The sequence below is a fragment of the Grammomys surdaster genome, unplaced genomic scaffold (assembly GCF_004785775.1).
Source record: "Grammomys surdaster isolate TR1022 unplaced genomic scaffold, NIH_TR_1.0 342, whole genome shotgun sequence".
Classification (NCBI taxonomy): Eukaryota; Metazoa; Chordata; class Mammalia; order Rodentia; family Muridae; genus Grammomys; species Grammomys surdaster.
In genome coordinates this window covers 156,892-181,037 of record NW_021604761.1, presented here as the reverse complement: position 1 = coordinate 181,037, position 24,146 = coordinate 156,892, and the positions used below count along the sequence as shown (strand labels likewise).

Sequence of the window (24,146 nt, the reverse complement as noted above, 5' to 3'; positions counted from 1 at the left end):
CTCTCCCTCTCCCTCTCCGTCTCTCCCTTCTCCCTCTCCCTCTCCCTCTCTTCCCTCTCCTTCTCGTCCCTCTCCCTCTCCTCCTCCTCTCCCTCCTTCTCCCTCTCCTTCTCCCTCTCCCCCTCTCCTTCCCACATTTCCAGCCCCAGAGCCAGTTGAATTTCCCTTCACAGTGTTTGTGAAGTCTTAATCAACACCCAGACCCCACCTTCTAGATGAAGCCCACCCATGTGGGAGTGACTGCCGAGCTTGCTGCCTTTGGCTGCTCCTCTTCTAATCCCTTCGTAACGGCCAGTCCCCTTTCTTCCCAAAGTGACCACACTCAGCTTGTTTATGCCCAAGCAGTGTGGCCGAGTATAGCTGCTTTACATTGCTGTCATGTGCACACATGACCAACACCCACAGTGACTCCATGAACCTAGGACCACAACTACTCTTTGTCCCTGGAAGGCTGGGGACAGGTACACAAGGGTCATGGGTGGACCAACAGGTTGTTGAGGATGTGGGGTCCTGAGTCCAGGCCTCAGCCTGCCTCAGAAGTGGGACCTTGCCAGCAGATCTCTTCTCTCAGCCTACTTCTTTCCTTTCAGGTATCCCCAGGTGTCATTGCCAACCCATTTGCAGCAGGCCTTGGCCACAGGAACAGCCTGGAAAGCATTTCATCCATTGACCGGGAACTGAGTCCTGAAGGCCCAGGCAAGGTCAGGATCAAAGTGGCTGGCAGCCTGGGACTGGCTCTAAGCTACTAGTTCCTGACCATGTCTGCTATGCTTACAGGAGAAAGAGTTGGCCAGTCAAACCCAACCCTGGGAGCCTGAATCTGCAGAGACCACGGTGAGTCCCACACGGGCCCAGCTCTGAGCCCAGGGTAGCCTCTCCTGTCAGGACATTGTAGTGGTGAACACATCCTAGAAGTGGCAGGTAGCCAAATCCCTGGGACATAAATCTCAGCACTGTGGTCCACTCTGTTCTCCAGGGTCGGCATCTGGAGCCCCTAAAGCTGGACTACCGTGTCCTGGCTGCCGTGCCCAGTGCTGGAACTTTGCACAGAGTAAGTGGTGCATGCTGACTGCCCTACCTATCACCTGCCTATCAGTCTCTTCCTTGTCTTAACGTTATTCCGCCTTCCCTGTGGGAGCTTGCTGCTGCTTGAGTCCCAAGGTCATCATGCAGAGAACTTCTGTCTTGGATCAGGCATGGCTTGTAGATATCAGTGCTGGAGCTCTGCCTCCCAGCTAGGCAACATTTGAGATTTTTGTTGTTCTTGTTTGGCAGTGCTGGGGATACAAGATGGAGCCTCCTGAATGCAATAGTCAAGCACCCTACCCCTGACCTCCGTGTCCAGCTCTTGTCTGTCCCCACCCCTGGCCTCCGTGTCCAGCCCTTGTCTGTCCCCACCCCTGGCCTCCGTGTCCAGCCCTTGTCTGTCAAGCTTTTGACCTATCTTTGTGGTAGTTGCTATGATTCCCTCTCATAGGTGAAAAGAGGGTGGCCTTTGAAAGCCCCTAACCTCTTTCTTCCCTAATATCTACCCCCAAATAGTTGGCCTGGCAGAGCTTAACCTGCTATAGGCAGGCTGCCAGGAAGATGAGGCAGCTGTCACTCCTCACAGCCATCCTGGATGGGTCTAATGTACATGGTCACCATGGAGCGGGTGGGCTGAAGCAGCAGCTGCAGCCTGTGGAAGGGGGCCTCGTGGGTGGGAGAGATGCAGCACTAACAGCTGGTCTGGGAGTGGCCACTTAGGCCTCAGCTAGGGGTGTGGCCTTCAAGAAAGTTGTGGGCCTGAGGACAGGCAGAAAGGACATTTGGTCTTCAGTGTTCTCCAGGAGGGTTTTTAAACTGTCACTCCCTGAAGATGCTGGGAGGTCATTGCCAGAATGTGAGTGCTTACGGGTGGACTTGGCCAGGAGATTGAACAGTGGGAAGAGGGGAAAAGGTTAGGAAGGGCCTGGATGTGGAAGTGACACATTTGGATTTTTGGGTGCCGTCTCTCCCTCCCCAGCAGCCCTAGCGGAAAAGCCAGCATGGTTTAAGGAAGGGAACAGGTCTAGGCTGAGATGCTTCTCTGGCTCATGATTGAGACAGAAGCCTGGGTCAGGTACTGGTGGTGGGTGGGCTTTTGGGTCCCAGCTATCTGGTTTCAATCTGTTCATCTGTGAGTAGCTCTCCTTGGCAGTAACCCACTGCTGTGAGCAGGCACTTAACTGTCCAACCTAGGCCCTGGGGAGGGCAGAAGAAGCTGAGGGCCTTGGGGAAGGAAAGTCCTTTATGGAGGCCTCCTGGTTATCCAACCTAACTGGTGGCATCCCTGGACTGTGGTCAGGTTAGGGCACACAGGAGCCATCTCTATGCTGCCAGGGTAAACAAACGCCCAGAGCTGTTCCTTCCTGATGCACTGCTAACCCAGGTGACTCTCCCTCCCAACCACTGCTCTCTTCCTCAAGGGACCATCTGCCACCACTGGAGGGAAGGTGACTGAAGCTCCCTGTTCCCCGGGCAGTCAGCAAGTGAGTAGCCCAGTTTCAGGTGCCCCCTGGGGCGGCAGATGGGTACTAGGATGCAGGGTCCCTTGGGGTGGTGGTATCATATATTTTTTTGTCCAGGGATCCCTTTCTGATTAAACCTGGCCTTGATGAAGGCAGGGACACTGCTGGAGTTCAGGTGTTCTGAAAGACGAGCATGAGATCTTTCTTGTACAGTTGCCCTCCTTATCTGTGGGTCCCGCCTGCTCCCACTTCCTGGAACAGCATTCCTGACAGTGCATTAAAGGGTGGGGGTGGGCACAGGGTTGTTCCCAGCCTCACTCCTAGCCTCAACCCTGCCAAGACAGATATCTAGATGAGTGTCCCCTTGTAGCCTACCTTGTCTCCAGCTCTCTCTTTGTCTCTCCCTCTCCCTCCCCCTCTCCTCCTCCTCCTCCCCCTCTCCTCCTCTTCCTCCTCCTCCTCCTCCTCTTCCTCTTTCTCCTCTTCTTCCTCCTCCTCTCTTTCCCTCCTTTCACTCCTGGACCTCTGATCCTGCTCTCCTCTGCCACTATCCTCTTCACCTTTACAGACAAAACCGGGGGTGATCCAGCCATTGGCTCAGGCCTGGCCAAGGGACTCCCCAGCCCCCAGGGGCAGAGGTGGTCCCAGTTCTGTGAGTGTCCTGTTCCACAGTGGGTGAGGGTGACAAAGTTCCTTCCAGAGCAGAATGGGGGTGTGGGTCAGAGGTGGTTGGAGGATATGGCGGTGGGTCTGGGCAGTGGCTGCACGGGGACAGCTGCCCCAGCCTCACTCGTGAGTATTTTCCCCAGCCGCCCTCCCCTGATGAGCTGCCAGCCAATGTGAAGCAGGCGTATAGGGCCTTCGCAGCTGTGCCCTCCGTGCATCCTCCCGAGACCAGTGCTAGCCAGGTATGTGCAGTGGTGCCCTGCTGCTACTGTGTGCTCTGTAGCGTGGGTGACCAAGGTGAGTGCCCCAAGAGAGACACCAGCCAAGTCTGAGGGCCTGCTCCCTCTCTAGCCTTCAACACCTGGTCCCGCAGCCTCCCCAGAGCAGCTGTCCTTCCGTGAACGACAAAAGTACTTCGAGCTGGAGGTACGGGTGCCTCAAGCAGAGGGTCCTCCAAAGCGTGTGTCCCTGGTAGGTGCTGATGACTTGCGAAAGATGCAGGAGGAGGAAGGTGAGGAGCCTAACTTGAGGAGAGGCCTGGGTGGAGTGATGACCTAGCCTTGTCTGATATGTCTGCCTGCCCACAGCTCGCAAGCTGCAGCAGAAGAGGGCACAGATGCTTCGGGAAGAAGCAGTAACCTCAGGGCCTGACATGGGGCTCGCCTCAGACAGGGAGTCCCCCGATGATCAGCAGGAGGCTGAGCAGCCCTGGGCTAGGCCAAGCCATGCAGGAGGGTGAGTACAGGCAGCTGAGCCCCACTACCTGGCGCTGTCTGCTGCGTCCCTTCCCCACGATGTGTCCTGTCTGTCTCCAGCTCTAGTCCATCATCACCTCCACCCCTGGGAGGCAGCGCGCCTGTGAGGACAGCCAAAGCTGAGCGCCGCCATCAGGAGCGGCTGCGCATGCAGAGCCCCGAGCTTCCTGCCCCTGAGCGGGCCCTGTCTCCTGCAGAGCGACGGGCTCTAGAGGCAGAGAAGCGAGCGCTGTGGAGGGCAGCTAGGTGAGCACCTCCCTACCGTCTACCAGACCTATCCACGCACACAGGATCCACTCAGCAGCGTCCCCTTTGGTTCCACAGAATGAAGTCTCTGGAGCAGGATGCCCTCCGTGCACAGATGGTCCTCAGCAAGTCCCAGGAAGGCCGTGGCAAGAGAGGGCCCTTGGAGCGGCTGGCTGAGGCCCCTTCACCTGCACCCACCCCATCACCCACACCATTAGAAGGTATGTGTTTCCAGGGGCCAGCGGAGGGCTCCACCTGCTGTGAGAACTCCTAACTCTCTTCTTGTTCCCCTAGACTTCGGCCTCCAGACAAGTACCTCCCCTGGACGCTTGGTAAGGAACCTACATCTAGGACCCTTCCTTCCCCGTACTGTGGCCTGAGGCACAAGACTCTAGACTCTCCCAGCCTCACCTCCCTTGCACTCTGCCTTTCCCCTCATGCTGTCTTTTCAAGCCTTTGTCTGGAAAGAAGTTTGACTACAGGGCCTTCGCAGCCCTGCCCTCTTCCAGACCTGTGTATGACATCCAGGTACTGGGGGCCACTCGGCCCATCTGCACGCTTCTACCAGCCCATCCCTTGCCTGTCACCCGCCTTCCTCCACCCCTTTCTGTGTGTTTCCTACTGTTAACTGGTTGTGGGGCCTCCCTACCCACCTTGGTTTCAGCCTTGTGTGCTCTGACCATGACCTAGGCTCTGTGGGCCTAGCCTGCACGGGTAAGTTCAGGCAGGTCTGGGACCTGCCCTGACCAGCTTGTCTCCCCATCAGTCACCAGATTTCGTGGAGGAGCTGAGGACTTTGGAACCACCTCCCAGTCCTGGTGAGTTGGCACCTGTCTGGGGTGAGTGCCCAGCACCCAGAGTTCTGGCCGCCCTTGGCTCATGGCTTTCCTACCCCTCTCAGGCCCACAGGAAGAAGATGGAGAAGTGGCTCTGGTGCTCCTTGGCAGGCCCTCACCTGGCGCTGTGGGCCCTGAAGACGTGACGCTGTGCAGTAGCCGTCGGGCTGTGCGGCCAGGACGGCGGGGCCTGGGCCCTGTGCCCTCCTAGGGCCAGGTGCTTCCCCAGACTTCGGGTGGGGAGCCTGCCAGCCTCATCACCTCCCTTACCCCAAGTCTTTTAGCCTTGGTGTTAGCATTTTAAAGAGACCCCTCAGGAGTTATGGCTTCTGATTAACTGCCCCCGTAGCCGGGATCTCGTGGCGAGACTGTAACTAGTGATGTTTGTACAACCAAAGACTCTATTTTGTGGTTTAAGAAGAATAAAGTTAACTACGTTTTACCTTCTGTTGTCCTTTTGTCCAGCCTGCTCGTACTGACCCTCTTGCCCTGTGTTCATGGCTGCCTTCCCATGCCCTCCCTTACCATGGTACCAGTTCTCTAGGGGATTTAAAAGCCACTGTCCTCTAGCTTGAGTCCAGACTGGCTGAGGTATGGAATTGTGCACATAAATGCCTTGGGCACATGCTTTATTGGGGTGTGACTAGAATCCTCCAGTGGGCAGCTGCACACGCACTGGGAGCAGGATCCGCAGCTGATCAGCTGGTGGCCACTGAACTTGGGTGACAAAGAAGAGGCGGAAGTTCTCTAGGCGAGCCTCTTGGAACTGGGAGGGGTCATACTCAGGTCCATCTGTTGGCCGAAGCAGTGACAGATACCCTTCCTTTGCCAGCAGCCCACGATTCAACAGAGCCTGTGCTAGGCCAGGCTGCACTGCCTCCAGCTGTTGCTGTACTACTGGGAACAGGTCCACTTCTCGCAGGTCAAACACCAGTGGCTTCCCGTACCTGTAGGTGTGTCTGGTGAGGAGGCAGGTAAGGCCCAGGATGGGGCTGTCCTGGGCCCTGCCTGACACACCTGAGTGCCCCCAGGAGAGCCAGCCGAATCCTCTCAGGTCTCAAGTGCTCCGGATTTACGGTGTCCACATAGTTGGTGTCCTGGTATCTCAAGAAAGTGCCTGCCTGGCCAGAAGGGTCGATGACAAGAGGCCACCTGAAGGCAGCCACCTGGTCACTGCAGTCTATGGGCACCTCTGACTCGTACCCACACCCAGCCTGGGTACTGACCGTCCATCAGTACGGATGCGGTCACCTACATCCTTCATCAGCACGTCGTGAAGCTCCGCGACCCGGCACTTCAGCCCAGGTTCTGTCATCTCCTCGTCTGTGGAGGTGTTAGTTGCAGGGCATGGGAGATCCCACTGCTAAATCCCCTCCCTGGCATTGCCTCTTCAGGTTCCCCTGCTCCCCCACCACAGCCCTGCCCACCCTCCTGGGTCTGTTCCCGCAGCTCCAGCCTGGCCATGGCCAGCGTCTCCTCAGCCTTCTGTGCCTCATGCCGCAACCTGTCCACTTGGGCTTCTGCATCCTTGATGGCCTAAAGAAGGGGTCATGCTGACCATGCTCTCCCTTTCCCCTCGGAGCTACCATGTACTCGTGGGAGAGTAGAGGTGGGGTTGGCCGCCCAGACACATGAGGTTAGTGCCTCAGGACCTCCTGGCTCTACCCATTCCCCCCAGGGAGGCTGCTGCTGCTAAGTGATACGTTAGGTTTGGAAGGCAGAGATGCCTGAAATTCCCTTGGAAGAGGAGCCCTCAAGGCTGACGCAGGGCATGAGGGGATGTAGGGAACGCAACGTCTCCAAGAGCCCCACCTCTAGTGTGAGTTCAGTCTTGCCCATGCCCTTCCTCTCACACTTGTCGTGCTCCATGATCCTCCGGTTGAGTTCACAGTAGGCCTGCTGGAGCTGGTGGGCAGACAGGCCTTACAGACCCCAGCAACTCGCCCCCACCCCAATCTCACAGCTCTCAGGCCCTCCCTGAGGGTCTCCTTCCTGCAGGGAGGCCTGGGTCACAGATCACCTCCTTGTGACACCTCTGCTGCTCCTTTGCAAGCTGCTGCACCTTGATGTTAATGCTGCAGAGGAAAGAGAGGCAGGCTGGTCAGAGTCATCCATGTCACTGTCCTCCACACGCCTCCAGCCTGACCCCAGGCACGCCCTCCCTTCTGCTCACCGCTTGGCCTCGTTCTCCTTGTGCTTTTGAACCTCCTGAGCACGGCGGACCTGCTCCGCCTCCATGTTCTGGAGCATAACTTCTGTGAGGCTCAGGTCCCACGACTGCAGCACGCTGGCCACCGCGGCCAGTGAGGCCACCTAATGACAGGGCATTTGATGCTTAGAGCCACGTGTGTCCTGAGAGTTCTGCCAACCTAGGAAGGAGGCACTTCCATTTCAGAAGATTTGCAGAGGTGAGGGTTTCATGGCTGGTAACTGATAGACCACAGGCCAAGGCCACGGGCCCCCTGGGCTCACTATCCAGATTCAAGCAGAGCCAGCTCCAGTGGCAGAGCCTCCAGGGCCACTTTTGGTCCTTTCCATCGCTCACCAACCAAGCTCCTTGTCTCTGTCTCCCACTCATTGCAAAGCCACCAAGGCCTCTAGTCTACCTACACGACAGGCACAGACACCACTGTCGTCTGCAGTTGCTTTCATTTGCTGTCCACCTGGAGATCTACCTTTCTAGGACACAGGTCCTAAGAGCCACAAAGACCTGAGCTTTTCTGGGTGTGATAATGTACACTTGTAACCCTGACACTCGCTTCCTTGCCTGAAATGACACTCGGGGGGGGTGGGGTCACAGTAAGAACGGGTATGATGGGACCTGGCAGACATGGCCATCACCCACTGATAATGGAGGCGAGATGGAGAAGGGTTTACAGTAGAGGGCTGTGAGCCTCCTCTGTAAGGCTGGGGACATGGCTGACCCATACAGAGTACGTCTCTCCAGTCCCCTCGTGCTGGAAAGTCAGCCCGTCTCCTTGGCTTCATATTGGCTCAAGGCCTAGTAGAGACAAATGCAAAATCTGTCACATCCAACAGCTTTACGTATAGCCTGAGTTTAGTTTTAGAAACTCAAGAGACTGCCTGCCTGCTTCTCATACCCTACAAATCACCACCTAATCACTGTAGGGCCTCAGCCAAGACAAAGCCAAGGGCTTCCTGGGCCTTTCGTGACCATCATTGCCCCTGACGGCTCTGAGCTCCCTTGGTGTTGAGTGGCATGATGGCACTGGTCCACCGCCTGCAGATGGTATGCTGCTGACACCTTTGGTCCAGTTCCCTCCTTGATCAGCTCCAATCCAGAGACTCCTGGCACTTCCCCCAAGGCAGTAGGGGCCTTTCAGGAAGGGCCTTCCATTTCTGTGCCAGTCTTCGGACACTCATGGCGCTCAACCCTCACCTCCGAATCCCTCCTGCACGACCCTTCCTTGGAGAGAGATATCCCGGACGTGGACACCTTGAAACCACTACCACATGCCTGACCACCTGAGTGGACTGTCCCTCACCCTGCCCCACTCCCTCACACTCCCTCACGGCATTTACACTGTGGAGTAACTATCCATTGGGCACTTGTTGAAGAGTTTCCCACCAAGCACCTCAGGATGTTGCCGAGCACAAATGTTTTGTCAGTTCAGTGGCCAAGTGAATCAGTGAATGGAGGCGTCTACTGAAGTGAATGACGTGAATGGATAGATGACAGATAGGCCATGTGGGGAGACTCATCGATAAGTTAATGTATAGCGAAATGTATAGGTGGACAGGCGGTTGAATGGATACACGGATAACTGGAGGACTTTGTGAATGAATATATGATGGTTTTGAGATTATATCCTGTATCCCTTCTCTTCCTTCCACACCTTCCCATAATCCCTCGCTCTTTCCAACTCATGTCCTCCTTTGTCTTTAGTTGTGACATGCAGGTGTTACATACACATATATTCCCAAATATAACCTGCTTGGTCGGTCTGTGTAAGTGTTACCTGTACGTATGTTTTCAGGGCTGACCGTTCGGTGTTGGGTAACCAGTGGTGTGCTCTTCCCTGGGGAAGGCTGTTTCTCCTACTCTCGGCATTCCTCTGTTGCCTGGAGTTCTCTGCGTTGGTTGAGGCCTCGTAGGCTTTTCCTTGTCCTCATTAGCATGTCCATTGTCCTTGTTCAGCTCGTGTTTGGGTGGTTGTGTGGTGAGATTGTATGGCTATATCTTCTGACAGTCCAAGGAGACACAATCTCAGAGCCAACTCTTTCTGTCCCCTATACTAAAATGTTCCCTGAGCCTTGGGTGACTGGCTATCTAATTCGATTTTATGTGTATGGGTTTTTTGTCTGCATGCATATCTGGACTCCATTTGTGCGCTTGTTGTTTACGTGCAGAGGCCAGCAGAGGGACTCAAAGTCCCTGGAAGTGAAGTTACAGCTGGTTGTCCGTCCGCCATGATGTAAGTGATGGGAATTGAACCCGCATCCTTTGGAAGAGCAGCCAGAGCCATCTCTCCAACCCCAATAAATGACTTTTTTTTTTTTTTTTTTTTTTTTTTTTTTGCGATAGGCCCTTATGTAGCCATGGATAGCCATAAATTCCTTATCTTCCTGTTTCCACCTCCTTCCACCTCCTGAGTCCTGGGATTATAGGCAAGTGTCACCATGTCCGGTATGTGTGGTACTGGGGATGGAACCCAGGGTATCATGCATGCTAGACAAGAACTTCACCAACTAAGATCCATCGCCCAGCCCTGTAATATGTAATTCTAAATGCTTACTTTGTTTTGCTTTGAGACAAGGTCTAGCCATGCAGCTGTACTGTCCATGTAGACCAGGTGGGCCTCGAACTCACAGAGCGCTACCCGCTTCTGCCTACCAGTGCTGGGATTACAGGTGTGTGCCCCTACTCCCAGTGAAAATGTTTGCCAAATGGCCGGGTCTGGCCAATAAATAGCAAGCGATTTGCACTGAACGTTCTGGATGCCTCTCCTCTGGGACAAAGACAATATATTTGTCTTTGATATTCAGGACAGTGGATGTTCTGTCCATTGGGCTCCTCAAAAGACTCCACAGTAAACAGAAGCTCCCATGACCCGTGTTTTCAACTACTGAGCCCCACCAACTGTGGACCAAGTGTTAAATACATGAACCTATGAGGGCAATTGATTCCCACTCAAACCACAACAGTTGCAGTTATGATTTTAACATGCATTTCCCTGTTAATATTGGTGAGAAATCTGTCTTATGGTTACTGGCCATTTTGACTGTATGAACCACCATGTGGGTGCTAGGAACTGAATTCGGGGCCTCAGGAAGAGCATCCAGTGTTCTTAACTGCTGAACCATCTCCCCAGACAGACCTTGTTTTGTTTTGTTTGTTTTTATAAAGGTCTTGCTCTGTAACTCTGGCTGGCCTGATACTTGCTATGTATGTACTCTGGGTTGGTCTCAAATTCATGGCAATCCTCCTGCCTCAGCCTCCTGAGTGCTAGAATTGCAGACATGTGCCACCATTTAAAAGGTATATTTGTGCTGCGTAAGTTTATCATGTGTGTGGGCAGAGGGCAGCTTATGAGAGTTGGTGCTGTCCTTCCACCATGTCCCAGGGATCAAACTCAGGTTGTCACACCTTGTAGTAAGCCACCTTTACCCACTGAGTAATCTTGTCAGCCCAGGCTTACACATCTTTGAAAAGAAGTGCTTTCTGGTGAGTTTCTACTTCTCTCTTGGGTTGTCTGACTTATTTCCCTCATTAGTAGGTATGTAGAGCCAGCTCTCATGTAAGAGTTATATATATAACTCTTATAACCTTGATCTTCCTCACAGGAAACCTCCAAAGCTTTTCCACCCCGTAGATGATGATATTTGTGGGATCACCACAAACCTTTTCATAGCCAAACGTGAAGACCGTTCCTTCACACTCCTTTAGATTTCCTTCCTGTCTGTCTGTCTGTCTGTCTGTCTATCTATCTATCTATCTATCTATCTATCTATCTGTTTATGTTATGAGACAGTTTCTCTCTATATAACCCCCTTGCTCTCCTGGAGCTTGCTCTATAGACCAGGCTGGCCTCACATTCACAGAAATCCTCCTGCCTCTGCCTCCCGAGTGCTGGGATCAAAGATGTGCACCACCTGTGCCAAACCCTAGAATTTCCCTGTGGATTCACAGTCTACTAAACTCGATTCTGCGCGTCATTTAGTTTTGTGACAGCCATTCATCATCAAGTTGTGTAATTATTGTTATGAATGTTTTTCTTTCCTCGTGCCATGAGAGCTGCTGAGTCCAGGCAGTGTGTGTGTTGAAGTCCTTACAAGGGGACTCTGAGAGGCCAGTGAAAACTGGGTTGCAGTGGAGACTCCGAGATGCTGGAGATGCCAGAGCCATGAGACATCTGCTGAGGGGAGCTGTAGACACAGTGCAGAAGCAGCCTGATCTACGCTGTTGGTCTATGTTGCAGTCTGCAAAGCTGCAGGAGTCATCTGAGCCCTCTGTAGTTAAAGTTCCAGAAAGGGGGTACAGAGCTCCAGGTGGTCATGTTTTCCCTGCTGGGTTTCAGTCTCACTTTGGTCCAAGACTTCCCCACTGTGCTCTCACTTCTCCATGTTGGAACGACAGCACACATTCCTTACCATCACACAGTGGAAGCCTGTCATTGTTTTGTTTTGTCTTGTTTTGATTTGACAGTGGGGTCATGTTTAGAAATTGCCTTGAGTCTCAGCAGAGATGATGAACATTTTTTGTTTTTTTGTTTTTGTTTGTTTTTTTCTGTTTTTGTTTTAAACAAGAAGTTTACTTAAACAAGATGCTTGACTTGAAAATTATTTACAAACAATTTGTTCAAGAATAATCTACCCCTACTCAAAGACAGATGGCCTTACATGTAACAGCTACATATAGAAAGGTTACAAAATTGTCCTTGGTTTTACAATGATGATGGAAAGACATTGACGTTCTCAGACTGAAGAAGCTATGCAAAAAGGGTTACAGTGTTTGGGTTCTTTTGCTAAAACAATGAGAGCAAAATAACTTTCTAGACCATGAAGATCAGAGCCGAGCGAGCATGGTGCTAATGACAGGAAGGGATATTCTCATAGAGCTCTCCCCAGACCATCACCATCTGAGGCCAGCCAAATACATCGGTCATTTAGTTTAAGAGAAAAAGTTCAAGTCTGGTGGTGGTGGCGCACGTCTTTAACCTCAGCACTGGAGAGGGGGAGACAGGCGGATCTCTGAGTTCGAGGCCAGCCTGGTCTACAGAGTACATTCCAGGATAGCAAGGGCTACACAAAGGAACCCTGTCCTGAAAATAAAGAAACAAAAGACAAAAAAAGAAATGAAAAGGCTTGATGTGTGTGTGCCCACACACCAGGTACTTTGTATCCAATGAAGGACTAGAAAAAGAAACCAAAGAGCAAACTGCAAGGGAGTAGCCAGGGTGTGCCGGGACCAGAATAGCAGCTTTCTAATTGAGAATGTATTCTTGGTTTATAACAAAATTCCAGAATAAAGGTATCAGCCTCCCTCTTTAGTAGATATCTTCTGTCTGCTGCTAGAACACATCACAGTCGAATCTTCATCCTCTATTTCCAGCTGCTCGGGTATGTCTGTTTCCCATCAACCAGGGATCTGACCTGCCTTCCTGGCAAACTTTGCTGTTTACACTAAGCTTCTGTTAGTTCACTAAGTGCTGTCTGTCTCCTCGCCTAAAACTGCACCACGCAACCATCCTGCCCACTCCCTTTAAATTAACATGGCTGGTATTCTCAGTCTTGACTCCTTCCTTGGGCTTCTTGTTGGCCACATTGAACACAGGAATCTCCCCAGCTGCCGCACCAAGTCCTCAATGTCGGACACTTTGAGTTTTTAAACAATGTTGGGATGGTGAAAGACTATGGGTACTTCTGAAGTTGGACTACTGCACTTTGCATCATGAGGTGGTTGTGAGCCTGTGTGGAGTCGGGAGATAATGTGGTTATTTGAAGAACTGTCCTCTATAGGTTCGTGTATTGAACACTTGGTCCTTGGTAGGTGGTGCTGTTTGGGGAGGTTGTGGGACCTTGTGCGAGGCTGAGTCTTGCTGGAGGAAGTACATTGCTGGGGGTGGGCTTTGAGGGGCTGTGGTCTCATTCTATCTCTTATCCTTTCTCCTTCCTGTGTGTGGATAAAAACGTGATCGGCCAGCTTCCTGTTCCTGCTGCCATGATGTGCTTTCCCCACGATGGACTCTAGTCCCCTCAAACCAAGGTCCATTGAACTCTTTCTTCTTTAAGTTGCTTTTGGTTATGGTATCTCATCATAGCAGCGGCAAAGCAATGAATACAACTAATACATGGGCCTTCAAATTTCACAAGAGCCGCATCATGGGAATGAACACTGAGCAGCAGGACCTCAAGGCACTGCTGGTAGGAGTGAATGGCCGGCTACAGCCGTGGAACTCTGTGAGTGTGCACGGCAGACACTCAGGCAGCACACCACAGCCACGCCTGGAACTCCAAGCCCAGTACAAGGCATCAAATAATTCAAGATTCAGACCAGTGAACTCATTCCTCCATCCCAGTAAAGGGGGGTAGAATTCAACTCTGTGCAAACGACTGACTCTCACAGTTTATGACAAGAGATGTCAGAGGAACAGTGCCGCATGAACTCACGTGCATAAGATTCAAAACAGTGGGACTAAGCTACTGTGCCTGGACATTTGGGCCTAAAAATGAATACATGGGCCACTAAATGGGTGAATGAATGAATGAATGAATGAATGAATGAATGAATGAATAGTGGTTTAAATACAGAGTAAATAGTGGGACAGGAGAAGCAAGGAAGATATTCCTCTAAAATCTCCCACGTAGTTCTCTGGGCAGGAGGTGGGGTTCTGGCACCATGGCATTCCATATATGGTTTCCATTGAGTGTTTGTCATGGTGAGCCACAGAGCCATGCACACAACTTTGATGCTTTTAATGTCCAGCTAGTGATCTGTATTTTACAAAATAAGATCCAAGCTGAGTACAAATCAAAGGGTAGACAGAGAAGTGGATGCAAGGCAAGAGAAGGGATGAACGCTTGGGTAAATGCTTACAGCGATGGACAATCATCTGTGTGAGCCACAAATTCAGATACTAAATAAATCGTGGGTATTTATCTCAAAGAATGTGTATTGAGAACCATGTGCCAGGATTTTGCCAAGGAACTTGACGGTTATCTCTAGTCCTGCAGAGCTGGGCTGTTATCTTCCAGTGTGTGGAAACAGCTTACGAACTTGAGGGTTGGTCTGTGGGTGGAAGAGTTGTAATCAACAGAAACCAAAGAGAGTACAAGAGTGTGACATGGTGAGCTGGAGCTGATGGGTGTCACACAAGCCAATCAGTAGTTTAGTGTTGATGAAGAAGCAGCTCACTGAAAGGAAGACACAGTGCACAGCAAGTGGTGCATTAGCTCAGTTAACCAATGCCTGACCCCAGCAAATGTAAGAACGAGCGGACAGATTCACTTAACGCAAGCATTGTCCTGCTGTCCTTCCCCGCTTGCCACACCCACCTCTCCTTTCCTTCCTGTAAAAACCAGCAATCTGTCTTCCATTTTATCATTTTGCTATTTAGAGACGGTAGGGTGTACTTCGTAGCAGGGGCTCTCTTTCACACAGTGCCCTGGAGAGCTCTGTGGGTCGCTGACACAACCACAACCTCCATCCTCTGTAACTGAAAGGTAGTCCATACTGCGCGTGTTCCAACCTTCACCAGGAAAGGATATCTGTATCTGGGCTGTGTCCAGTTTCAGGCTGTTACCACTCACGCTCCAGTGGACATTATTATGTGGACATAAGCTTCACTCTAGTGGGCTAAGTGCCCAAGAACATAATTGCTGAGGAACACAGTGTGCTTAGATCTTCAAAGTCTGGAGAGGGAGGAGCCCTTCTTCCTGTTTGCAGCAAGTTGTGAGAATCCAGTTTGTCTACACTCTCACCAGCGCCGGGTTCACCCCTCCCTTCACTCAAGCGGTCATGGTGTGTGCTGATTCAGGACATTCTGGTTCTGGGCTGGTCCGCAGACATCATATCCCCTGCAGGAACATCCCTCTCCCTGCCCATCATAGAGAGACAACAACCCTGTCCGTCATGCCTGGACATCAGGTTTATTTGCTGCTGATATCAGATTTGCTTCTATACCCCAGTGAAGTATCTTTGGCCAGGTATATTATTTGTGATCTGCCTCTCCCCATAGGTGGCCATTGCTCCTTATCTGGTCTTGTGAAGGGAAGCCTGCCTGCCTGCCTTTGTTCCTTCTTTCATTCTTTCCTTCCTTCCTTCCTTCCTTCCTTTGTTCTTTCCTTTCTTCCTTCCTCTCTCCTTTCTTCTTTCCCCCTTCCTTCCTTCCTTCCTTCCTTCCTTCCTTCCTTCCTTCCTTCTTTCCTTCCTTTCTTCCTTCCTTCTCTTCCCTTCCTTCCTCCCCCTTTCCAGGGGAGACTGTGAACGCAGTACCCAGTACCACAGTGCACTTGTTTCCCGTATTTCAGGAAATCACAGAGGTCAGCACATGTGAAATGGCAAGGAGAAGCCTCGCCCTGGGAAAACCACCCTCAGGACCACAGGCGTCTCCCCTGGCTGGTAGGTGTGTGCAGGGAAGCTTCTCATCTTGGTGAGGCTCAACTTTTCTTTTGTCTTCTTGGCATGGTGTCTAAAAATGCTTCAACATCTCCTAGAGCCCAGAGATATTTCCCTGTTTCTAAAGGGGTAACACGTCACTGTTTGTGCTGAAATCTCAGGTCTCTTGTGTCAGGTATGAGAATCAGGTCAGAACTCGTTTGTTGACCTGTGGGTTGCCAGTGGCTCTGGTATTTTGTGTTGAGTGTCCTTCCTGATTGGATTTAAGGTACCTTCCTATTACTGCAGACTCCCAGTTACCAACCCTGTGGCTGTCCGGCTGTCCAGCTGTCCTCTGGCCTCTACATCCCCCAAGAGACTCTGGCTCTTGGAGCACTCTCTGAACTCCCTGACTCTGGGTGACACCACTTTACCTGCTAGCCCAAGAGGGAGAGGGAATAGGTTAGGCCCACAGAAATGTCCACAGAAGGCAAGCTGGGAGTGGCACCTGAGGCCGAGGGTCCCAGGCTGGACAAAGACTCTGGTGTCCCTTCCTTGGGGGTTGGTGCAGAAGCAAATGTTTGCTAGTAGGCCTGACACCTATCCCACCATTTCTGATGGCATTCTCAGCTTTAAGGGATCTGGATAACCAGAATTAAATTCTGGTGACTTAAAAGGTAATAAAGATAATGCCGGGTGTGGTATGAAACACCTGTCACCCCAGAACTGGAGAGTCTGAGGCAGAAAAATCAGGGTTAGTTCCCAGCCAAACTGGACTATGAAGTGTGTGTGTGTGTGTGTGTGTGTGTGTGTATGTACATGAGCGTGGGCATGTGTGTGTGTGTAAAGAAACAAATAGAAGGTGAGGACACTTCCTGGCCTGGCTTCTCAAAGTTGCCCTCGCTGCTGAGTGAGCCTCTCTAGCGACCTCCTGGACCCACAGACAGTTCCCAGTGGTCCGCAAGGGGACCAGAGTACTCCTTCCAGCGGGGAGGCAGTTCCACTGACTGGAAGCGAAGAAGCAGGAGCAGACCAAGGCCGGTGGGCGCATCCCAAGTTGTAAGCACCTGTAATACCTGGCCAGTCTCTGAGGACTAACCCATCACAGTAGCCAGTAATCTACCATCAGGTGGCCAGAGCACTGGAGGAGCTAAAACAAAACCAGCCCAGAAGGCATTCCTGGCAGACAGCTATTTGGTTGGTGAGATGGAACCAGACGCAGAATCTAGGGATCCCAGTATCATGGCTTTTGTTTTCCTTATGAGACAGGATCTCTATCAGGCTTCTGGCCTGGAACTCCCGTTAATCCACCTACCCAGTGCTGGGATTACAGACGTGCACCACCACCACACCAGAAACCTTTGGAGTGGGCATGAGCATGCCAGGGCCGCACCTGCTCCGGAGTGCTTCCGTCATCCGCGTACACCCGGGGGTCTGCTCCGATCTTCAGAAGCACCTCCACGGCTTCCAGGTGGCCCCCAAAAGCTGCCCGGTAGAGTGGCGTGCGGCCAAAGGCGCCCTGCGGAAGGGGCTTCCTGAGCACGTGCGCAGACCAGGCCCCGCCGCTGCCGTGCGCACTGCGCCCACCTTGCTGTTGGGGTTGGCACCCAGCTCCGCCAGCAGCTGGATGGCCTTGGCCTGCCCGCCCGCCGCCGCCTCGGAGAGAGGCGTGTTCCCGTGGCTGTCCTCGCACTCCACGGTGGCCAAGCGCCTCTGCAGCCGCCGAGCCTTGCCATCCTCGTCGTAGCCCACGCCTTCGCGGGTCATCAGCTGCTCCAACTGGACGCAGGGCGGTGTCATCTCGGCCTCCGCCCCACCGGGCGCGCCCCGCCCCGCCCCATCTCCCCGCTGCCGCTGCACAGACCTCCTTGAGCACTTGGCGGATCTCGCTCAGGTCCCCTTCGAAGGCGGCCTCCAGCAGGCGACGGCGGCGCTGCAGCTCCTCCCGCCGTGCGCGCTCCTCCGCCTCCTCCTTCTCGCGCTGCCGCCGCGCCGCATCCTGCTCCCGGCGCACCAAGGCCAGGTACGCCTGGAAGAAGTGGCCCGCGGTCACCGTCCCCAGCACCCAGAACACCGCTGCAGTGTCCGCAGCTCACGGTTACCGTGTAGCCCAGACATCATGCCCATAGCCTTGAGGTCCCCATCTAAAGACCCAAGGTCACGGCTTCGCTCCACCCTCTTACTCGGGTCCTGGCACTCAGGGTCTTGTGGCTGGGACCTGCTCACCTCTCTCTGCAGCTTCTCCATCTCATCCAGGTACTCCCGGTGCTCCTGCCAACGACGGGCCAGCTCCCTTCGCGCCAGATATTGCCGGAAGGCGCACTGGATGACAGTGGCAGCTTTGTCCTCTGCGGTTGGCGCTGGAGTGAGGAGAGTAGGGATTTAGACTCTGGTCCTCCTTCCTAGCCACCGCCCATGCAGCTTCTGGGCCCACAGAGAGGACCCACGCGGTTCTCAGAAAGCATGGAGGACAGATGCAGTGACTATCATGCCTGTCTCCCACCACTCAGGAGGCTGAAGCAGAAGGACCCACGGAGTCCTGGTGGTTTAAAACCAGCCAGGGCTAAGTGGTAGACACAGTCTCAACAACAGTGATAAAAATTCCTAAACCGCTGAGTTTCAATAAAGCTCCTTCAGTAGAGCCAGGGAAGAAGAGAGAGCCAGACACGAGCAGAAAGTCCACATCCTCAGGGCCTGAAACTCTCTAGCAACTTACAGCTAGAAAGAAGTTGTAGGAAGCCCAGTAGGAAGGACAGAAAAACAGCCCCTGGTCCTCAGGGCTCACCCACCAGAGCCAGCGGCTCTTCCTGGGCTTGGCCCAACAAATCCTCAAAGCCTGGTGGGTGCAGCTAAGCTGTAAACTGCTCCAATTAGAGGGTGTTCTCAAGTGGTCTCAGCCCATGGCCCAGGACACTCAGAAGAAGGTGAGAATCTAGAACCTGGGCACAACCCCTTATTCAGACTGTTTTACAGAGGTCTATGTGCTGGCCTGGCACAGTGGCTTCCAGGAGCAGGGGTCAGGAAGACACTATGCAGTCCCTCCTGTCACTAGCTGACCACTGGTGAGTAAAGCCATGAGGGCTGTTCAACCACACAGGGTCTCTGTCCCTTCTTGTGTGTGTCTGTGTGTCTGTGTGTCTGTCTTTCTCTCTGCTATGGTAGGACCGCAACAGTGAAGTCAGCAGCATTTCCAGAAAGCTGAAGAGCCGAAAAAAGACAAGCAATAAGCCAAGTGTCGGGAATACCTTCTGTACAAGAGAGAGATGCAAGTCTTATCTGACAGGGACTCCAAGACAGGCTGGGGAGAGCACCAGCCTAAGTGAAAAACGAGTCAGGACAGGCAAGGAAGGAAATGGAAAACAAGACATAGCTGGGCAGACATGAAGAACAAGAAAAGTGGGCAGCATGTGGCTCTGTGGAGAGGGGAGGATCCAGGTAATCCAGTCGAGGAATAAATAGCATGGGGCAGAAGGCAGGAGGAAGAGAACCAGAGTAAGGCACAGACAGCAAAGTCACCTGATAACCTGGTATCTCCAGGACACAGGCGGATGGAAAGGACCTCCCTTAGAGCATCCAAAAACAAAACAAAACAAACAAACAAAAAACTGAAACGGAGCCACCCCTGAGGCACACACTGCAGAACCAGGTACTCCAGGAGCAGAGACAGGAAGGTCACTTGATCCCAGGGGTTGGAGGCTAACCTGGGCAACACAGTGAGAGCCTCTCTCAACCATTTCCCCAAAGAAGAAAACAACCCTGAAGCTAACCTTGTGTCTTCATGTGTGTGCAGGTGCGCTTGGCAGAATAGCCAGTGAGCCCTCGGGATCCTTCTGTTTCTGTCTCTCTGGGGCTGGAACTATGTGGTTTTAGGATTGAAGTCAGGTCCTCGTACATGTGTAGCAAGCTCTTTGCTGAATGAGCATCTTCTGGTCTCCAGAAATGAGCCTTTTGATTCTGCTAAGCAAGCTATGTCCAGGCCCTATTTTATTTTGTCTTATTTTGAGATAGGTTGCTGTAGGACCCCATGCCCTGGCTGAGACTTTCCCTGTGCTGCTGTCTACTAAACAGCATTCTGCAGTTCCTCTAAGATCAAAGCATCCTGATGTAGGCATGGTGCCCCAGGAAGGGTATTTACACTTGACATCCCATTGCCCACCAGTTGAGTTCCTGTTTGTATTTTTCCTTCCCTGGCTTGGTGTATATATTGAACCTGCTCAGTAAAAGCTTTGGCATTCTCTCATAACAAATGACCTGAGTCTGTGTCTTCTTTTAATCCCCTAGGCCTATGCCCGAGCTCAATACCATGGCAGCGCTGGAGCCGTCAGGTTACAGCAAGAAGATATTTAAAATTCTTCCAAATGTGTCATGGGCAAGCCAAAGTAGACAACTGAAGAAAGAAGATGTGTTTTAATAAAAAAAATAAAATGGCAGCTGAGCATGGTGGCTCATGCCTTTAGTCCCAGCACTCAGGAGGCAGAGGCAGATGGATGGATCTCTGAGTTCAAGGCCAGCCTGATCTAGAGTGAGTTCCAGGACAGCCAGGGTTACACAAAGAAACCCTGTCTCAAAAAAACCCAAAAATTAGAAATAGATTCAGAGCATAATAGTAAGAGTGTTCTTAGGCATGGGATAATGATGAGAACATAAAGATGTTTGAGGAATTAAGGTAAGATTGAAAACATTTGTCAGAGAACGGGACCCAGTTATAAACTTAAGAGTATAAGCAAACAAAACTCTTAAGAGCTCAGCTGGGCCTGGGCATGATGGCTCATACTTTTAATCCCAGCACTTAGAGACCAGACCCAGACAGGTGAATCTATGAGTTCAAGGCCAGCCTGGTACACATAGTGAGTTTCCCAGCCCAGCAGGGGCTACATAGTGAGGCCCTGTCTCAAAAACAAAACATATCAAATTAAGAACTTAGTGGGTAAGTGTAGCAGCATAATAGAAAGAGCTGAAGGCAGAATCAGTAACCCAGAATGCAATATAATTAAACTATTTGGAAAAAGACAGACAAAAGAAAATAGCTTAATACAGGTAGAGTTGGAATAACAGATAGATTATGCATGTTGGAAGAGAGCATTTTGAGACATGGTTTCTCTGTGCAACAGCCTGTTTCTCTTCCCAAAAGGCTGTCCTAGAACTTGATTTGGAGATGAGGCTGGCTTTGAACTCACAGAGATCTGCCTGCCTCTGTCTCCCCAGTGCTGGGATTAAAGGAGTATACCACCATGAACTGCCTAGCTGAGCTCTTTTATTTGACTGGAAGAGATCTTTGGAAGTTAATAAAAGCCATCAAGCCACGACTCTGAGATGCAATGGTAAATGTGGAAGCTAGCAAGCACACAAACTATAGAGCTAGAGAAAATTGTCAAAGCTAAAGGGAAAAAAAGATAATCTGCAGCCAGGCAGTGGTGGCACACACCTTTAATCCCAGCACTTGGGAGGCAGAGGCAGGCGGATTTCTGAGTTCAAGGCCAGCCTGGTCTACAGAGTGAGTTCCAGGACAGCCAGGACTACACAGAGAAACCCTGTCTCGAAAAACTAATATATATATATATATATATATATATATATATATGGCAGTAACTTTATTAAAAAGCAGCGGCATGTGTGTGCCTTTGCACACAAAAGGCATGCATCCTACAGAAAGGAGCTCTGACAAATTAGACTCATCGGTTGGAGAAAGAATGAAGTATGTAAGAAGACAGATGTGTGAATAAACATGTACAAAACAGTAATGCAGCTTCCAGACAATATGATCATTAAAATTCACACACACACACACACACACACACACACACACTACAGCATCTGAGAAAGACACTGCATTCTAGCATTCTATAAAACTCTACCCATCTCATGGTTCTTCTAGGATGTTCCCTGAGCCTTGCAAGGGGCTGACATGGATGCTTATGGCTTGGGTGTTCAGCAGCCACTTTAGTCTCAGGACTTTGGCCAGTTGTGAGTCTCTGCAGTTGTTGCTGCCTGCTACAAAACAACAACAAAATTTTTTCTAACTTTGGTAGTTTGCATAAGAATGGGCCCAATAGGCTCATCTGTTTGAATGCTTAGTCCACTGGAAAATAGAACTGTTTGAAAGGATTAGAAGGATTAAGGTGCCTGGCCTTCCATTTGTCAAAGTCCACTACAGGTGGACTTGGAGATTTTAAAAGCCCATGCTAGACCCAGTGTCTCTCTGGGTCTCCTTCTCCAGCACCATGTCTGTTTGCCTGCCACCATGCTTCCTGCCATGATGAGAATAGACTGATCCTCTGAAACTATGTGTCAGCCCTCAACGAAATGCTTTTTTAAAAATAAGAATTGCTTCGGTCTTGGTCATGGTGTCTCGTCACAGCAACAGAAGTGTGACTAAGACACTAACAGACTCTGACAACAGTGCTCATCTGTGCATAAACATAACAACTGAGTCACATCGTACCCATTGAGCTAAACAACAGCAGCGTCTTCCATGCTGGCATCCGTGACCTCACAGGCCGTGGCTTTTGGCCAGGTCTACAGCACCAGATATGAGCACCCTCCTGTGGATCAGGCCTCAAGTCCAACCAGAAAGCAGTTGGTTACTCCAGAACAGACTTGTGCCAATGGACATGTCTTGTCTGGACAGTCAGCAGTGCCATAGTTAGGGTCCACAGCTGTGGTAGACTCTTAGTGACAATCCTCACCCAGCAACCTGCACAGCCCTTTCTAGCACTAAGAGGGTGAGCTAGCAGGGAGGGAGCTTCCAGCTCAGTTCTCAGCTTGAGTTCTGTGTCTTTAGAGAAAGGATGTCTTTAGCACTAGGTTCTTAACATCTATTTCTGGTGGCCGTCAACTGCAGAGGCATTTGCATGTATTATTGTGGGGTCTCAAACTCCTTTTTAAAAAGGGGAAATGTTGGTTTTAAAGTGGATGACCAAGAATCAGTTTCCTTGTGGCTTTTTCACACAACCTCAGTTTGGGTTTATCTGCTCCCACTCCCTCTTCCTGTACCCTCCCCATTTATGCCTTTAACCCTGAGCATTCCTTCATATCGCATGCGTTTTGTTACCCTCGTACCCACAACCTAAAGCCTCTTTTTCCCCCTCTCATGGGCTCCTTTCTAGTTTCTTGGCCCTAAACACACTCACTTCCACATAAATGTACATATATAAAAATTAGAAGGCAGGAGCTAGAGAGATGGCTTGGTAGTTAAGAGCACTGACTGCTTTACCAGGGGATACAGATTTGCATCCACATAGTAGCCTACAACCATCTTTAACTCCAGTTCCCGGGGATCTGATGCCCTCCTTTGACCTCCATGGACACCACGTGGTGCACAGACATACATGCAGCACATATGAGCACATAAAATGACTTTTAAATTAGAAGGTAGAACATGCATACAAGAGAATATGCTTGTTTCTGAACCTGGGTTAGCTCACTTAATGTATTATTTTCCAGTTACATCCGTTTCCTTCCAGAGTCCATTTTTCTGTATAGCTGAGTAAGATTCTACTATGTATAGGTACCATGTCTCCATTATCCATCCATCGCTTGATGAGTATCTAGGCTCATTCCATTCCATACCTGGTGGGAATGAGTCAAGCAGCAGTAAATGTGGATTTGCAAGTGTCCCTGTGGTTGGATACAGGTTTGTGCTCAAGAGTATTATGGCTGGGCAGACGGTGGTTCTATTTTTAATTTTAATTTAGTGGCTACACATCCCCCCTTGGCATTTGTCATTTGTTTTCTTGATGGTAGCCACTTTGCCATTGATTAGCTTGAGATGGGATAGAATAGTTCTAGTTTTCATTTCCTTAGTGGCTACTGATGTTAAATTAAACACTTTTAAAAATATTTGTTGGCTGTTTTTTATTTGTTAGGTTTTTTGGGGGGGTATTTGTTTTTTTTTTTAATATGGGGGTCTTTCTGTGTGTCTCTGGCTGTCCTGGATATATTTCTTCTTTTAAGAACACTCTGTTCAATCCTATAGCCCATTTTGTGCTGGGTCATTTGTTGTCTTGATGTTTAGTTTCCTGAGTTCTTTGTATGTTCAAAAGTACTGGTCCTCTGTCTGATGCATAGCTGCCAAGGGTTTTCTCCCATCCCTAGGCCGCCAATTCTCTCCACTGTTTCCTTTGCTGTAAGAAGCAGGTTGATGGCTTGAGATTCCATTTGTCAATTGTTGGCCTGATTGCCTGGGTGAGGGCTACAAAGTGGCATACTCTGTTTCAAAGTTCTTGCAGGTCGTAACAATGTATGCCATCGCACCAGCAAATAATCCCCAAAGTCTCTTTATCTCTAAGCTTTTTCTCTTCTCCACTCTTAAAAATCTTTCTTTCTGTGATTTCTTGGTTCTCTGCTCTCAAACCAAAACCAAAACAAATCTCTTAAGACTATTATGTAAATTCTCTATCTCAGGTTGGTTTGTTTTTTGTTTTGTTTTGCTTTGTTTTTGTGGAGAAATTGTTTTGGTTTTAGGGACAGGGTTTCTCTATGTGGCCCTGGTTGTCCTGCCTCTGCCTCTGCCTCTAATGTACTGGGATTAAAAGTATGTGCCACAACCTCCATGCAAGGCAATTTTTTGTTGATATATATATATATATATATATAT

At 50.8% G+C, this 24,146-nt stretch overlaps 1 protein-coding gene across 7 annotated transcripts in view; it reads left to right on the top strand.

Annotated features, from left to right (window-relative positions):
- Nucleotides 1-5,434, top strand: part of Scrib (scribble planar cell polarity protein) — a 23,900-nt gene extending 18,466 nt beyond the window's left edge. For 4 of the 7 annotated variants that reach the window (XM_028778888.1, XM_028778887.1, XM_028778891.1 and 1 more), the window contains 13 exons: nt 591-701; nt 778-834; nt 977-1,051; nt 2,448-2,510; nt 3,058-3,141; nt 3,299-3,397; nt 3,507-3,666; nt 3,743-3,890; nt 3,971-4,156; nt 4,235-4,377; nt 4,451-4,488; nt 4,923-4,974; nt 5,058-5,434. In XM_028778888.1, the coding sequence (XP_028634721.1) occupies nt 591-701; nt 778-834; nt 977-1,051; nt 2,448-2,510; nt 3,058-3,141; nt 3,299-3,397; nt 3,507-3,666; nt 3,743-3,890; nt 3,971-4,156; nt 4,235-4,377; nt 4,451-4,488; nt 4,923-4,974; nt 5,058-5,203 (1,362 nt within the window). In that variant the 3' untranslated portion in view covers nt 5,204-5,434. Of the gene's footprint in view, nt 1-590; nt 702-777; nt 835-976; nt 1,052-2,447; nt 2,511-3,057; nt 3,142-3,298; nt 3,398-3,506; nt 3,667-3,742; nt 3,891-3,970; nt 4,157-4,234; nt 4,378-4,450; nt 4,489-4,609; nt 4,685-4,922; nt 4,975-5,057 lie in introns of all 7 variants that reach the window. The other 3 variants (XM_028778892.1, XM_028778893.1, XM_028778889.1) reach the window with 3 other exon arrangements.
- Nucleotides 5,435-24,146: the final 18,712 nt, after the last annotated feature.